The following is a 17231-nucleotide window of genomic DNA, read 5'->3' as shown; positions in this document are numbered from 1 at the left end:
AGCTAGCTAAAGTTTAGCTGCTAAAGGAGCTAGAAAGTTTAGCTGCTAAAGGAGCTAGCTAAAGTTTAGCTGCTAAAGGAGCTTTTTTTTATTGAACATAAATAGTATAAACAAATATACATTTGTACAAATAAAGATGGCAAGGTTGAATCGAATGTCAATGAAACAACCGGGGATGAGGGGGCAAAGGACATTCGTTCTGTATGTAATTAGAAGTTAACAATTTTAAAGGTTTGTGAGAAATGTTTAATGCTAGACTATAAAGAAAGTAAAAGAAAATAATTAGATAGATAAATAAATTAAAAAGTAAAGGAGAAAAAAAACTTGCAAGGGGAATATGACATATATTTAACTTGGTGGTTCACAAGAAATCTCAGACATTTAACTGTATATTTTTTGTTTTTAGGATTTTTCCGTATGTGTTAAGGATTTTTTATATCATTCAAAATCGTTTATAAAGAACATAAAATTGGGGGAACACTTTTGCATTTGGTTTTTGTAAATGAAGAACTTGGCCAGGCCTAAAATAACATGGACACATCGTTCCTCTCTTCTGTTGTTTAAAAGTAAAAACCAAATGTAATGTCATCTATGTCATCTTGAAGCTATCAGACTTTTTAATTCCTCTTCCCTCAGCCGCAGGGAATCTTCAATCTTTGTAGTTACTGCTAACAGGTAAGACAATTCATATTTCATTATATTTCTTATTCTTCCTCCTTTCTACTATCATCTATTACTGTTATGTTTTTTTACTTGAAACTCTGGCACAACAATTTCCTTCGGGATTAATAAAGTTGTTCTTATCTCATCTCATCTCTTGAGAAGGAAACTGGTGACGATGGAAAACTGTTTTCAACCCATTTTTGAGTTTTAGCCCAAAAGCCTTGTACTTTTTCACATGAGAAAAATATATGGCCAGTGGTTTGAATGTTGTCTTCACAAAATGTACAAATATCATCTTCAAAATTAAAGCTTCCCCTCAATAATTCCTTAGATGGGTAGATGTCGTTCATCAGTTTGAAGTGGGTCTCTTTTGCCTTGGGGGGGTATAACTAGAGTCAGACACATAGTTCGCGGTTGGCGATCGATTCCTTATCAAATCTATTTAAAATATTATTTTCATTTTGACATCCAGGGAATAATTTTTCTGTAAAACATTTCCTGATAAAGGAGTTGCTGCATTTTCTATACAGAATTGAGATTCCCTGGAGTGACAGTGGGGCTGCTAAAAGGAGCGAGCTAAAGTTTAGCTGCTAAAGGAGCTAGCTAGAGTTTAGCTGCTAAAGTTTAGCTGCTAGGGTTTAGCTGATGAAGATTAGCAACTAAAGTTTATCTGCTAGAGTTTAGCTGCTAAAGTTTAGCTCAGGCCTGGCCAACCTGTGGCTCCCAAGCCACATGCGGCTCTTACGTTCATGTCGATACTTGTATTTGTGTGGCTTTTTTTTTTTTTGCTGTGCGCGGAGAACACCGGAGCGGCACCTGATTGCACAAGTAAAAAACACACAAACACTAAAGTCGACATGAACGTAAGAGCCCCATGCGGCTCAGGAGCCACAGGTTGGCCAGGCCTGGTTTAGCTGCTAAAAGAAGCTAGCTAAAGTTTAGCTGCTAAAGTTTAACTGCTGGAGTTTAGCTGCTAAAAGGAGCTAGCTAAAGTTTAGCTGCTAAAAGGAGCTAGCTAAAGTTTAGCTGCTGGAGTTTAGCTGCTAAAGTTTAGCTGCTAGCTTTGCGTGTGGAAGCAGCCAGACGCCGGCGGCTCCTCCTCGTCCTCAACCCTCATCAATACCAGCTGTTCCCTTTGAAGCCGTGTGTAAAACAAGAAAAGAAAACAAATAACCCGACAACCTGCGGTGGCAGCAGCCGTCTCCTTCCTTGCCACCTCCTGGGGAAAGGCTGCCGAGGGGGCGACACACCGTTTCCCGTCGGAGGAAATGATAGAGCGAGAGAGGAGGAGGAGGAGGAGGAAAAGGAGGAGGAGGAAGAAGATGATGAGGAGGAGGAGGGACGCGCCAGTTTGCGCTTTGCGCCGCTTCGCTCGTCCACGGAGACGCGTCGGCGTCCGCGGTGTGTGGACGCGCGCAGTGACATGTGTGTGTGAGGCGTGGAGATGCAGCTCCACGGACGCCTGCTGCTCCTCACCATCATCTTCACCATCCTCTCCGCGCCCACGGACACCTGGCACACAGGTACGCGCACAAGGCACCCGCACGACGCGCACATCCACGCACTCGTGGGTTCGATAAGTCACAGGTGTGTGTGTGTGTGTGTGTGTGTGTGTGTGTGTGTGTGTGTGTGTGTGTGTGTGTGTGTGTGTGTGTGTGTGTGTGTGTGTGAGAGAGGGAGATTCATACTCTTAAGTGTTGGATTTTCTATTTTGTTTATTTTCGAACAAAATTCCCCCAAATGACGCCAATATTTTCAGCGCTGGGGGATTTTCCAAAGGGATGATGAGCAAATGTCGTGTTTTGTTTTCCCTCAAAACGTGAATTCATCTGTAAATCACATCTGAACTTGACAGTGAGGTGGAAAATGAAGAAATGTGTGATTGAGCTCTGAGGGCGGTTGAGGTAAGAGAGGAACCGGTGGATCCCGGTTTAACGAGGCAGACGGTTCATCTGTGGACGCAAAGCACACTCCGTCCGGTAAAAGCCTTGTCCACCGTGTGTTGGAGTGATCGTCCCCCTCGGTTTCGCTTTGGCGTCGGGCGATAATCCGTCACGGCCCGTGTTATTCCCCCGTTCGACTGAACTTCTTGTTTCTCTCTCAGATAAAGCGCTGGCCGAGCAGTGCGGCGGAAACATCACCCTGGACGCAGAGCCTCCCGGCGGCCTCCGTCTGGCCCTGCGAGGACCTCTCTGCCACTCTGACCCGTCCGGTTCCCCCGGCGCGACCTCAGCGCCTCTCGTCGCGGATTGCGTTCTGTCCCTGGATATTCCCGGGGGTCTGGCGGTGTGGCTGCGGCTGGAGCAGGCCGGAGGGGAGGCCGACGTGTCGGTGAGCTGCGTCCGGACCCGGGAGAGGCACGTCTTGAAGAGGGGGGACGCCGCCCTGCTCTCCGGCTGCGACCGGGGCAAAGCCAGCCTCATTTGGACCGGAGCGAGGAACTGCTCGGACGCCATCCGCCTCTCTTATTCCGGTGAGAAAGCGCCATTTCTAAGGCCGGTGATTGAGTCGGCGTGACCCGCTGGCCAGCCCGACCACGGGAGCCTGATCTAATAGCCGTAATGACATTTGGGCGACTGTTTTGCAGCGGCTCCTCTGCCGCGGTGGAGACGACGTAAACAAGCCGTCACCTCTGTCTGCCTGAGCTGTTCTAATACTGGGATCTTATGAAACTAGTTATGGATAACGCATCAGCAGCTCTGCCTGTGTGTGTGTGTGTGTGTCAGATGCGATTACACAATCCCAATTTAGCGACCCTAGCCGGACTGTACGACTGGAGGTCAGCAATGATATCTCCGTGAAGAGGGGTCCTTTCACGTGTTTCAGGGTTACATGCAGATTTTTGATACTACAATAAGCGGGGCGTGCGCAATTTCCCGAATAATCCATTTATTTACAATATAAGCGTGGATGGGCTGCGCTTTGGATTTGTCTCTGAACCAGAGTTCACTGTCGGCCGGCGCTCTCACTGTGAAGCGCCACTCTCTCACGGTGGGAATATGAGGAAATAAGTTTGATTTTTGTAGTTTCTGCTCAGAAACCGAGAGGAAACAGGACATGTTTGAAGTGTTTCTGTTTCCCACCTTGCAAAGTTGTTTGACAAAAAAAATCAGACATTTGCACCGCTTGATTAGAAAAGGGTTTCCAGGCAGATGGGGTTATTACTGGCAGCATATTTAACCCTGAGTATTATTGGAAAATATGGAGTGTCACTGCTTCCCTGAAAACAGGAAGTGGCTGCGAGCTGTCAGTTTCTATGGACCTTCCTCTTTTGTGTGTATTTTTCCATTTTTTTTTTTTCACAGCATGTAACCACAGCCAGGTATTATGACACTGGTGAAATCACATTGCGTCCACACGAGCTCACCAGCGTATACTTAAATCTGCCATTAATGAGTGTGGGTGTGTGTGTTATTTCAAGCTAGTATCAGACTTCTCCTTCATATTTGCTCAAACACAGATATGGCAATTAGTTTGCGGATTAAAATGTCAAAATAGTAATCTAACCCGGGATTTTAAATTGTTCTGACAAGATGGCCGCCGTGAGAAGGGAGAGCGGTGTTTGTTTACCATAAAGAAATGTCACGGTTGCCACGTGAAGCCGCGAAATCGGCCTGGGAAACGAGCCGTAAACCTGCCGGTAGGAAACTTCTTATCGTGTTTTCTGTGACGTGTCGCCGCCGCGGTTTCCACTCCTGTCTCTCTCCTCACCGCGTCCCTCGCTGTTTTTCTGTTTCTTCCCGGCCGTCCAGTTCAGGAAGGCGAGAGGAATTCCTCGGAGGACCACACGAGAGCGCATTCCACGCACGGGTCTGGGACAGGAACCGGCTTCACCGACACCGCGACTCCGGGGGAAGAGGTCCCGAGCGGGGGTCACCTCTATCAAGGCCCCGGGTCTCGGACCGAGTCTCATCCGTCCTCTCCGGACCGGCGGCCGCCGCACCCCGCCTCAACCCCGCTGCTCACGGCCGCGCCTGGGAGAGCCGATAGGGAAACCCAGACGCTTCCTGAGGAAGCGGCGAACAATGGAACGGATACATCTGGAGCTCCTCACCTCACTGTGGGTGCCGGTGGGAGGACACACCCCGATATTCACGTTGAGAACGCAGAGCCCGGTGACGTACCGTCGTCAACGACGGCAGTAGGTCTCGACGGCACACATGGCGTCCACACACACCGGCGTACAACCACGCCAACGCCGCGGGCTCTGTCCAGCTCCAGCGTCCCGCTGCAGACCACGGGTGGGACCTTCACCGTCTCAGGCGGGGCTCCAGGGGAGGAGCTCTCCGATCCCTGGAGGAGCCAGCGAAGCACACAAAGACTCGTCTCTGCCGCCATGGCCCCCGTCACCGGCGACCCATCAAAACCAGCCTATCGGGAGGCTTCGAGCAGCGCGCGGTATGATACTGGGCCTCCGTCATCTCCATCTACCTCACAAAGCTCCAGCGGGACGTCCTCATCCACCGCCAGCCTCTCAGGCTCCTCTGGCGCGACGGCGGCGGCGGCGGCGGCGTATTCCCATCCAAGTACGAGTCGAACTGACACCTTCGAATCTGCGGCCTCTAACGTCGCGAGTCAAACCGAGGCTTTCGGGAATCTGACCTCCGACCCGGGTTCCGGTCCCACGCGGGTTCTCACGCACAGCCCGCCTCCTCACACGTTCTCCTCGTTCACGAGCACAAACCAAGGGGAGAGGCGGAGAAATGTCAACACGACCGCACTCCCCGCCTCACCCGCCGGCCCCGGAACAAACCACTCCACGTACAGTTCCTCGGGTTCTCCGAGCTCGCCCGATACCGAAACTGCTCATGAGGGAGGGCCCGTGACCGAGGCGCCGCATCCCACACACACCCCGGAACACTCAACCGCACACGGCTCGTGGGCTGCAAAGTCCCAGCCGTTCACACTCCAGCTCACACCTCACCCCGCCACTCTTTCTTTCACCCCTGACGCTGACGGGGAGCGCACCGCTCAGCCGGCGACGACCGGCAGCATCCTCCCTCCACCGTCCTCCGCCGCACGTACGCCTCTACACGACTTTACCGCCACGTCCGCGCCTCCGCCCTTGTCCACAATGAACACGGAAAAAGTGCACGTGGTTCCGCACACGGAGAGGGAAGAGGAGTTTGAGCGGTTTCCCGGCAGCGGAGTCACAAACGCTCCCGCGGGAGCTGCGTCCCGGGCCTCCACCGACCCGTTCTCCGGACACACACCCTCCGTCCCGACATCTGCACCTCGCACGCCCAGGTTCTACATCGTGCCGGACGAGCCCGCAGCCGTCAGAGGTATCGTGCATGTTGTTTGCAATGATTTAACTTTGCAAATAATTGGAGAGACCTTTCCTTGCTCTAGTGATTTATACCGATTATGAGCACCGACTGAAGCAGGAGCAGGTGAAACATGTTCCCGACAGTCATATTTCTTCACTAAACCTTTACAACACCGTACTGCAGTTGCTGTGATGCACTATGGCTGTTTTTGTCAATTTATATCCCTCATACTTGTGAAAGATGGGATTTTTTTAACCCTTGTGTTGTCTTGTGGGTCAAAAGTGACCCACTACCGTGTTTAGCTGTAGAAAAAATCACCTTAACCTATTTTTTCCAACTTGAAATTTTATGATTTTTCCTAAAGAGACCCCATAATTAGAAAAAGTGATACTTCTTTTTTGTTTATGTTTCCATGTGGGCTGTACACCTCTAGGGCGCAAACATTGTCTTATGGGTCATTTTTGACCCGTAGGACAAGGGGAGTAAACACGATGTTAAGATCGCACGAGGATTAAATAAAATATTATGAGTAGACATGCGCTGATCAGAGCGAACTTGTGTCAATAACCTGCTTATCACCGATGAATCCGTGAGATGCTTATGGATTCTGATGTGCCCCTGGAATGAAATAAGCCATGTTTTGAAGGGGGTTTTAATAACAGCCACAAAGGATGTGTTTTGGAGAATTAAGAAATAGTGTGTTTGTGTGGTTCCTCCAGTAGAGGGAGCTCCAACTCCGTCGTGTTTCTGTGAAGGCTTCGTGGCCTGTTCCTGCAGGCCTGCAGAAGAAGGTGTGAGGGCGCCGCAGTGCAAGCTGGCCCTTAACATCACCACCGGCATAAATGCGTTCGTTTCATTTCGAGGGAACTTAGATCCGCGCATTGCGTAGCTGTATATAAATGAACGAAACGCCAATGGAACTGGGAAAGTGTCCAACAAAAGTATACGGCAAAAGGTTGTTTTTTTTCATGAAATCATGTATTCTCACGATACAGACGATTTTGCTGAAGATATTCTAGAACTGTTGGGATGAGTTACGATTTGCCCGTTGTGTCCAGTGGAGTCTTTCGAGCTCCTGCTGCAGATCATCGTGGAGGAGTCTCGCTCGGCTTCGCCCGTCGGCCTGGAGAGAGATACTGGTGCCTGGGTGAGGAATTCTTCTTCTTTGCCTTTTGGCTTTTCCCTTCAGGGGTCGCCACAGCCAATCAGCCGTCTCCATCTAACCCTCCTCTCTCACACCAACTACCTTCATATCTTCTCTCACTACGTCCATAAACCTTCTCTTTGGTCTTCCTCCAGACCTCTTGCCTGGCAGCTCCAATTCCAGCATCCGTCTACCAATATATTTTCTATCCCTCCTCTGTCCATGACCCAACCATCTCCGTCTGGCTTCTCTGATCTTCTCTCCAAAACATCTAACATGTGCTGTTCCTCTGAAAGACTCATTCCTGATCCTCTCCATCCTGGTCACTCCCAAAGAGAACCTCGACATCTTCATCTCTGCAACCTCCAGCTCTGCCTGCTGTCTTTTGGTCATTGGAACTGTTAAGCACACACACAGGAATAAACATGTTTATCCAGAAGGCGCTCTGAAGTCGTCCCTGCCTGTCGTTCCAGCTGAAGCCGTACCTGCTGAGAGCGTCGGGCTTCAGGAGGCTGCTGGGGGTTTGGAGCAGGTGAGGAGACTGAACGCACAGGTTACCGCCGGGCCCAGAGTCCAGCTTTCCCCCGCAATAATTTACCCATTAACCGTTTAACTGTACGCTCACTCCTCACACCACAACTAGTCTACGGATCCCAGAAAAGCCCTGCAGACATCCTGGAGAAACCATCTTCAGTTTGTTGAGCCATCAAACCTCGCACCGCCCGTTTAACCCGTCATGACTGCACCAGATTGCATAATTAATTGTCTTTTGCTCTGTTGTTCCAGCGGGCGCTCGGTGCAGAGTCTTCTGGAGTTCACCACCAGCGGGGCGCTGCCGTGGCTCGGCTCGGCCGACCCCGCCGCCGCCCTGCTGGAGAGGACGGGACTCGGCCGGGCCGCCCGCGACGGGAGGAGCTTCCGATCGTCCGCGATAGCAAACGTCACCCTGGGAGGTGAGGCGGGGCCGAGAGCGGGGCTTTGAGGGATCTCCACTTAAAAAGGCTAATCCAGCAGAACATCTCCGACCTTCTCCACACATCGTGGTTGGGTTGATGCAGGGACGTCGCCGTCGGTCAGAGTGACTAAGCTCCTCACAAGCAGGAATGAGTAATCTCATTAGAATGGCGGCGTTCCTCAGGTGTCACTCACATGTGGTGTGCAAGCCCTCTGAGATGTCTTGTGATGGCACCTCCAAGGATCTACTTTTCCTCTCTCTCGGGCCAGACAGGATACTTGGTTTGAATTTAGGTCGTGTGATACATGTTCAATACCAGGAGATCTGAATGTTGCGCTAACAATGGACGGACGTGAAGATCTTATAGAAATTTGGAGAGAAAAACAGTGTATTGAGTGATCGGTCATCACACCGCAAATTTCATCGTAACCTTGGAAAAAGAGAAAGTACCCAGAAATCTAGAGAAATACATTTAAGTCAAATGTGAACGCCGCCTGGGAAAACCAGCAAAGGATTTATAAGCTGAGGAAAATGACCAAAATGTAAAAACAGCAAAATAAAAATTGTCTGCTCTAAATACAGTATATTTTAAGAAAAAGAAGAATTTGCATCCAGAATGATTGGAAAAGGTTGGATGAAGGAAGACGAGCGTCTGTGACCCCTGGAAGGAGATTCAGTACATTTAAAGTTCAGATCACTAATATAGTGTCTGATACCTTTTTTTGTAAATGCAGAGGTCCGGTAAAGGCTGGTGCTTTTTTTTTTCGTCAATTTATTTATTTTTTGCCGCGTATGAGGCTCTCCTGGCTGGCTGTGACACCGCCAGGGAGGAATCTAATGGTTTGCAGTGCGGAGAATATTTATGGGATTTATTAACTTCAACGCAACCGCCGCGCCAGGAAGGCATTTATAACTTAACTCTGAATCACGACCCGTACTTGTGCTCCTACCTGTCTTATTTTATCTTCGCTTTGGAGGCGGCGTTCTCGTCCGGAGTGTTTTATCACGTGTTCCCGTGCAGGTCTGCAGGGCGACGTGTGTGACTGGCTGCTGCAGTGCCCGGCTGGATTTAAATGCGTGTCTCGAACTGGCACCGCCAACTACAGTTGCTCTTCTGTCTGCCGCTTGGACCACTGCCACCACCACGGGATCTGCACACACCACCCGGACCAACCTCCCGTCTGCCGGTACGACGCCTCGGCAAACACACACCGTCACGCCGAACGTCACCGCCGCTGTAATTTTCCGACGCGTCCCCGCGTTTGTACCTGTGCTCCAGATGCCTCGTGGGAGGTGATTTCTGGTTCATGGGTCAGAGGTGTGACATCAGGATGACTCACGCCCGACTCGTGGGCACCTGCCTGGCCGTCTTACTCATCGCCGTGACCGTCATCGCAGCGCTGGCCCTGGTGGCGGTGAGACGCTACAAAGCCATTCTGATCCAGGCCAAGGTGGACCAGACCAGGAGCAGGTACTGGGTCACTGCTGCTTTGAACAGCAAAGATCTGGCACAGCCCACGATCAGCTGGAGGCCGATCCTCCCTCGCTGCGATGGTGACAAGACACACAGTGCTGTTATTCAGCTTAGAGACAATGGAAGCAAACAGGGCGTGTGTGTGTGTGTGTGTGTGTGTGTGTGTGTGTGTGTGTGTGTGTGTGTGTGTGTGTGTGTGTGTGTGTGTGTGTGTGTGTGGACTCAGTCTGAAAGTAGGACTTCAAGCTGCAGTGTAGAAGACTACATTTCATCTGTAGCAGCACCTAATGCCGCTGTTTTGCTCACAACCTGGCCGTTTCTCACCCCTATTTCCCGTCTTTCGTTCCTACATTGTACCTTCAGAAGCCGTTCAAAACCTTAATGTGTTACTTTTCAAGTTAATTCAGAGTTCCCTCTTCGAAAAGAAAGGATTTATGAATTTTTCTGCACATTTTCTCACTAATTCTCAGCCACTTTAATGCACGTTCAAGATTATATTTGTTGTTGTTGGTTTTTTTTTTTTGTTTAATTTGCTGTTATTTCTCAAAATGGATTTTTAATTCATCGGAATCCAGGCATTGCGGGTTAAATGGCGACATGAGCTGTCAGAGCCTTCGAAACAGCAGCAATGGTGTTTGAAGCCTTCACACGGCTTCTTCTGGATTGGATTTCAGTCTGAAACAAGCAGCGACAGCCAGCAGGTGTCATATTCTCCCTCTCCAGGAGGAGTCGTGGGCTGCAGACCCCCTTTCTGAGCCTGACGTTAAACTCCTCGCGTGGACCAAGAGAGGAACTCGGAGTCGTTCCCTTTTAGCTGAGATGCTGTTTTGTCAAATTGATTGCGTGTTGAAAACTCAGCAATGCTTTCAGCTGCCTTGTATGTCATCAAAGTGTGCAGGCGGAAACGCATGCATTTAATCCAACAGTGAACTGCACAAGAAATATTAATTATTATTAATGTTTAGATGAAAACTAGTTTTGAGGCACATTTCAGTTCCAGGTTCGCAGAGAGAAAATGTTATTCCTCCAGATCATTTGTTTTAGGGTCACTGTACAACCTAAAACTGAGGTTAAGAATATTTAAAATTAGTTGTCTTAGAATAACCAAAAGTGCAGCATGGCACAAAAATATCCAGAAGTCAAATGCATAAGGATGCAACACGTCTGTTCCCGTGTGTGTGTGTGTGTGTGTGTGTGTGTGTGTGTGTGTGTGTGTGTGTGTGTGTGTGAGGCACTGGTGCCCCACCACGACCTGGGTGACCTTTAAAAGTGCACCCAGGGCAAAGACGGAGTGAGAACATCTACCCGTGAACTTAGCTGAGGTTTGCATGTGGAGACCCTGAATTTGAGGAGCAGAGCTTTTTCTCTCCCCAGCTGCAGAGCGCAGTGTCATTCCAGATGTTCTCACAGCCGCTGAGAAGATGCCGAGAAGCTCTGACTCATCAGCATTAGGTTCACTGAGAATGGCCCTCACACTAATGAGTCCAAAAACAGAGATCAATGAAAGATCATGATGTTTATTCCCAGGTTAAACCAAGCAGGTATGCCTACTGTTTACTGTTTGAATGTAATGCATTGCCTTGTGTGTGTGTGTGTGTGTGTGTGTGTGTGTGTGTGTGTGTGTGGGCGCACAGCTATCGCAGGTTCAACCATTTTGATGAGCTGTCAGGTCGGTTCTGGTTGCGTTCATTGGCAGGATCAGCAGACTCTCTGGATAATCCTGCTTTTACACGCTCCGATGAATTGCTACACCTGCGGGCGCTCGACCGCCCCTGCTGTTACCATGACGACACATTGTCGCTGGCGTCCACCTGCCCCAGCCACGGAGCGCACATCAACACAATATACCCCCACAGGTACGGACAAACGCGACCGTGGCCGACCGAACGTGAAACGCTTCACGCCATCTTGGCAATTTGGGCCCCATGAACGAGCCCGCGGGGCCCCAGCGGCCTTTCACTCGCTCGTCCTCCCGCCGGCATTAACGCACCCAAAGAATCATCCAGACCCCCCTCCCGTGTGGCGCCCCTGACTGTCCATGCGTCCGACAGTATCAGAACATTCAAGAGATTTTTTTTTTTTTTTTTTTTTTTTTTTCCGCTCGGGGGCCAGAAATCTGTTTTGAGCGTTCGCAGCGGCAAAACAAGTCGACTGCGGGATGTCGAGCCTCGCTGTGCAAAGCAGGACGGAGGGGTTCAGTCGCACCTTTACTGATGCGCCATTTGAAAGTCACAAGGAGCCCCTATCTCACCTGCTGAATATTATTTTAAAATCAAAAATTGATCAATAATTTTGTGATTTTTTTTTCTTATTTAATCAGAATTTTTTGATAACTGAGGGGGGAGCAAATAATTAGATTTGTTATAATTAAACTGTATGGATTCCAAGCATTAATGAAATTCCCAGATAAAGGATCAGGACATTTTACTCCATCTCTAAGCGTATTAGCCCGGCCCAGTGCAGGGATGATGGACTTATTAATCCCTTCAGAATCCAGGAGAAGCCACCGTCCCCGGTTCTGTTTCTTTTCTCTGGCCGGTTTGCAGCGGTCCCTCTATGTGGGAGGCGTCGACTCCTCCATGACCTTTACCCTTCTACGCTGCACGATTTTGACAGAACTTTGGCTGACGATGGAACAGATTTCACTCTTACGTGGCAACCCCAGACATTGTGTGCGTGACCCCGACTAATCCCCGCACCTCTTTATCGTCTGCAGCTCCCAGTACGGCTGGCGGGGAAGCGAGATGAGCATGGGGGAGGGGGTGCTGGACTCCGGTAAGGCCAGCGACCTCTCCGTCTGTAGTTGGCCCGTGGAGCCGATTCACTGGACTCCGTTTCCACTTCTGCAGTCTCTGGCGTCACACAGGACCCCCACAGTGAGTCTTCAGCGAGAGAGAGAGAGAGAGAGGCTGCGTCCACTGCAGTGTGTTTTATAGAGTGGAGAAGATGTATTTATCCTGAAGGAAACCCTTTAGCCGGATTATATATATTCACTCAAACATGATATTGATTTTACTGTCAGGTTTCCGTCTTACAGAAAGGGGAGGAGTTATGTAGTTTGATGGCCTCAAGTAAGAAAGACCTTCTGTGGTGTTCTTTGGTGCACCTCGATGGTCTCGGTCTATGGCTGAAGGTGCTCTGGTAGGACTTTGGTCCAGCACACTGCAGCGTAGAAGATGACGCTGGTGTGATCCAACATTTGCAGCATGGCTCTGCAGACGTCGAAAGACCTGAGTCTCCTGAGACAGAACTGGCGGCTCTGACCTTTCTTCTGTTCGCCATCCAGTCTAGTTTATTGTCTGTATGCATCACACAACGTCTCCGTCCATACATGCACAGGAGAAGCAGGAAGCAGATGTTCAGGGGGACCTAACTGAGATCCCATGTTACAAAAAATAATAATATACCTTTCAATCGTTAAAACAGTGTGAAAGAAAATGCGTTGCTTTTATTTTGACAATTTAAAATGTAATGTTTGTTTGTGTCCCGAGTCGCCGTCCTCTTTATTTCTCCCTTCCGAGCCTGGATTGCTCGGCGGCCCGCGAGAAATGTAAAAAGTTTCTGCTTGACCACTTCCTGCGTCGTAGTTTGGAGACGACGGGCTCAATAAACCTCCCGGTGGTCATCTACACAAGTACAGGAAGAGATCACACGTCCTGGCTATACCTTATATTTCCATAAAACAACCGTAACCGGGCAAAACGGCACATTTAGAATGATGTCATGGAGAGACACATTTTTTATTCATCAAATTCTGAAAGTGTGGGAACAGAAGAAAAATCCTAAAAATTGCAGAAGAACATCACAACAAGCATGTTGTCCCTGAAAGTGCAAGAAATCTATAAAAAGGAAAAAAAGATCAGGAAATTGTTGGTTTTTTTTTTCTTTCATGGTAGAATTCTGTTCTTTTTGCAAGCACTACATTTTGTGTTCCGGCGCTGCGCTCATGTTGTTGTTCCTTCTGCTGACCTTAAATGGGACAATCTAGACATATGAAAGATATTTTGCAGCGTCCTCCCGCAACAACAACAACAAAACTCTTCATAAAATGATCCCACACGGTAGAGGTTCTCCCTGTCCTCGTCCAGAACTGGGGCCCGTGTGGGGTTGCTGACGCCCCTGCGCGTGGGAATTGCCTGAATAATGGCTTGGCCGCCACAAACATAGGCAGCAGATGCGTTACAAATGCAGCAAAGACGGCGAGGTCAGCGGCAGCTGCGGCTCGGTTAGCTACCGGCCCATGTCGGTTATGTAGTCTCTCGGATTCACCCCGGTCAGCCTAAGATGTGTGTGTGTGTGTGTGTGTGTCTGTCTGTTGTCGTCCCGCTCTGCAACTAGGTGAGGGTGTCCAGGCCGAGGTCTTACTGTGAAGGCATGGAGCTGGTGGACATGGGGAAGAGCTGGACCGCCTGACACCCCGACAGGAATGTTTTTTACAACGGTATACGGATGTTAATATTTTGTAAATAAATACAAGTGATGAATGTGTTTGTTTACTGTATTACATATCTACGTATTTTGCTGAACTTGTTGAAAAGTGATTGCGTAATGATACAAACCTCCGCAGCGCTGCTTGGGCGGATGTGGAGATTTTTAAAATATAACATCGATGTAAGTGCTACGCAGGTTGCTGTTTGACTTTGCACATTATTTATTGAATGATTGTGGTCTTTGGACTTGGAATTAATCTATCAGTGCCAGGTGCTGCATTGGCACAATTCTACAGAAACTGGGGACTAATACTTGGAAAAGAGTTAGTAAAAATGCCCCGCAATTGCAGAATGAGTTTTTCTTGAGCAAGTGTTAATAAAGTCTACTTTGTGGTCGTTGTTCGATCACATAGAAATGTGTCCAGACACCGGAATCTTGGTCTTGTCTTTAAAAGGACATTTGCTTTGCTTCACTGCAAAATCATCCATCTAATTCAGTCAGATTGAGGGGAAAAAATAGATTTAAAATGGAATTGTGACATTACAAATAAAAATTATTTATCCGGGTGAGAAAGCAAAATAATCTCCCTGGACTTATACCAGAAGTAATAAGATGCACAAAAAAGTTCAAACACAGTGAACTTTTAAGGACTTTGGGATTGAAGTGATTCCTCCAAAATGGAAACGTCAGTTTAATCATCTCTTCCATCTGAGGCGATATTGACCGTCAGTAAAATAAAACCCCCAAAATCTCCAGCCCCCCCTACAGAGACCCGTGGTCGTCGAGACCCCGAGTCAAAATTCAGGTTCAACTGGACTTTAGATAAAATATTTGTTTATTTTAGATTCATGCGGTATTCAACACATCAAAACAAATAACAGAAAAGGCCTTCCCGATAGAGTTACCGCTCGGTTTGTTTCGTTGCAATCGCCACGCCGCATTTGGCGAATTAAACACAAAAACATTGACATCAATAAACAGCCGTGGATACGAGAAATATGTCATTTGTTCACATTGACCCCCCCCCTCGTTTATTTCCGTTAAAGGGCTTCTTCTTCACTACGCGGTCTGCAGGTTTAATTTTTGTGGTTTCAACTCCTGAGGTTTCAAGTGCTTCTCCATGTGCAGGCTGGATTCTGGGAGTGGTTGACGCGGTGCTACCAGATGCCTGAAGAGGCTGAGGGTCCAGAAGCCCAAGGAGTCAAAGGGCTTTAGATGACCAGTGCTTCTATAGCCGAGAACGAGCCCTGGACGATGCGAACAGTCCTGCCGGCGGGCCACGCCGTGACAGTTTAGCGCCCAGAAACCAAACCGAGCGCATGGCGGAGAAAGGCTGTGCTGAGCAGTGCAGATCGGGAGGCGGCGGAGGAATAATTGAATGTATCATTGAAAGTATCTTTGTCTGGTGAGCAGAAATGTGCCGCTCCTCTCAGTGCGGTGCAAGAAACGCCGCTGGAATGCGGGGCCATAAGGGACTGGCAAAGCAAACGTGCGCCCTGACCTCACCGTGCACTTCTCTAATGGTGGCCGTCCTGGGAAAAATGAGCGATGAAGCGATAGTTTCGGGGTAAAAGGAGAACGTCCACTCGGTGGAGAGAGAGAGAGAGAGAGAGAGAGAGAGAGATAGGGATCGGGGAGGGATGGGTGAAAAGTCGACAGAAGCTACCTGCTAGCTTCTTCCATATACGGTCTTAGTCAGAGCCGAGAGCCAGGCCTGTGAGTATTTGACTGTGAGTGAGCAATGCTGGGTGTGTGTGTGTGTGTGTGTGCGCTGTAATGCATGTGTGAGTCACGTATGAGATTTCAAACTACCTCAAGGATTGCTCAAAAGTGATTGTCAATTTTCTGCATAAAACCAGAGGCTTCCTGTACATGAATATTTGTAGCTGGTGAAAGATAAGGACATTTATGTTGCAACATGTTCTCTCTTTCTAGCCCTCTGTCACACACACACTCACACACACACACACACACACACCCTTAAAAAGGGAGATTCATTCATTTCCTCAGACTGGTCACATGACCTGAGCAGTACATTCTTCCCCCCATGTGACTCGCTCCAATATCTCCTTATATGGACGTCATCCAAGGGAAATCTTAAAGGGAAGGTTGCCCTGCTACTGGTCTATACTTGGTGTGTGTGTGTGTGTGTGTGTGTGTGTAGTCTCAAGCAGGATAATGGCAGACTGAAAAGCCAATTCCCTGATCAGCTCGTTCAGCCCGCTCTGCGGTGTGCTCGGCTGCTTTGAGCCGAGAACCTGCGGGTGTAAATGTGTGTGTCGGGGTGTGTGCGGTCACTTCCTGCCTGCATACAGAAGTGAAGTTTTGTGAAACCGACTTCCTCCCCCTTTGGGTGCGCGGGCTCCCATATATCCTTATTAGGAACACATGGGGCCAGTGAGAATTCCTTGTGTAAGTTTATGAGCATTGTCCGGTGCCCTTATTGAGTTGCAGGCCCCCTCCGCCGACACACCCACCCGAGCATTTCATACAATGGGCCCCGCAAACGGATCCCCGGCTCAGTCGCCCAGGTATTTCAAGTCAAATCACAGCTATTCTGCGTAACGTGGTGGCTTCCGCAGGTATAACAACATGGGTCACCTTCACCGGCAGTAAACTCCTTGTCGTCCTCATGGGTTTGCGTCTTATCGAACCCCGCGAGGAGAGAAACACCTGTCCGAATCGGGTTTTTAAACGAGGGCCGGCACGGGGTCATCCGACCGCTGCAGACGTTGGCACATTAGCAGGCAGGCGATGAAAAGTCCAAGAGATTTACAGCTTCCTAAGAATTTGCTGTAAACATACCTCGCTGTAGCCACATCTATCACTGTCACTCCCATCTGCGGCTGTGTGTGCGGGGTGTGTGTGACACCGGTATGCCGGGGCAGTTAAGAGTGTTAACAGCGCTGTCAGTGACCCTTAGATTATAATCTCCCTGTGCCTCTTTTACCTTGAAGTCAACGGTGCAGTCATACTATTAAACCTCCAATAATTCCACCTTTATTTGGCATTCATGTCGTGCACTACATTCATTCAAAGACAAAGAGAACAAGGTTATGGGGCTGAGGGTGGGGTGGGGGGTTAAATAACGGTGCATTCTGCAGCCAAGACAGACAGCTCCTTCTCCAAGAGTAATGACAACATGGATTAACTCTTTTACACTTCTAACTCGATGGCATGCAGGAAAAGATCCCTGTATGCATATGTATAATTTACACCGATGCACACCGCGCTCAAAGGGCCCGGCGTGGGAAACACAAGTCCTCCATGTGGTGCGTTACCGTTGCAAGAATT

General features: G+C 49.0%; 1 protein-coding gene across 3 annotated transcripts; it reads left to right on the top strand.

Annotated features, from left to right (window-relative positions):
• Positions 1-2038: 2038 nt before the first annotated feature.
• On the top strand, positions 2039-16932 carry vap (vascular associated protein). Of its 3 annotated transcripts, XM_086157598.1 has the most exons (12): positions 2039-2186; positions 2768-3136; positions 4416-5948; positions 6992-7080; positions 7551-7609; positions 7864-8030; positions 9054-9219; positions 9312-9503; positions 11141-11362; positions 12223-12382; positions 13845-13947; positions 15066-16932. In XM_086157598.1, exons 1-11 carry the CDS (start codon positions 2108-2110, stop codon positions 13917-13919), a joined length of 3111 nt encoding a protein of 1036 aa, XP_086013724.1. In that variant the 5' UTR covers positions 2039-2107; the 3' UTR covers positions 13920-13947; positions 15066-16932. The 3 variants fall into 3 exon arrangements, with proteins under 3 accessions (XP_086013724.1, XP_086013723.1, XP_086013725.1); XM_086157597.1 differs by lacking the exon at positions 15066-16932 and having other exon boundaries at positions 13845-13992; XM_086157599.1 differs by lacking the exons at positions 2039-2186; positions 15066-16932 and adding an exon at positions 4197-4303 and having other exon boundaries at positions 3040-3136; positions 13845-13992.
• Positions 16933-17231: the final 299 nt, after the last annotated feature.

The sequence above is a fragment of the Fistularia commersonii genome, chromosome 12 (genome assembly GCF_037954325.1).
Source record: "Fistularia commersonii isolate RoL2024-O1a breed Wild chromosome 12, RoL_Fcom_v1.0, whole genome shotgun sequence".
NCBI classification, from domain to species: Eukaryota; Metazoa; Chordata; class Actinopteri; order Syngnathiformes; family Fistulariidae; genus Fistularia; species Fistularia commersonii.
Note: the sequence above shows the minus strand (reverse complement) of the source record. Positions and strands in the feature narration are given on the sequence as shown.

Excerpts from the sequence above, each read along its gene's own strand:
- vap (XM_086157598.1), top strand. The coding sequence starts at position 2,108 with ATGCAGCTCCACGGACGCCTGCTGCTCCTCACCATCATCTTCACCATC. Across the intron at positions 2,187-2,767 it reads CACGGACACCTGGCACACAG|ATAAAGCGCTGGCCGAGCAG; the intron begins GTACGCGCACAA and ends TTTCTCTCTCAG. Across the intron at positions 12,383-13,844 it reads CGTCACACAGGACCCCCACA|GTGAGGGTGTCCAGGCCGAG; the intron begins GTGAGTCTTCAG and ends CTCTGCAACTAG.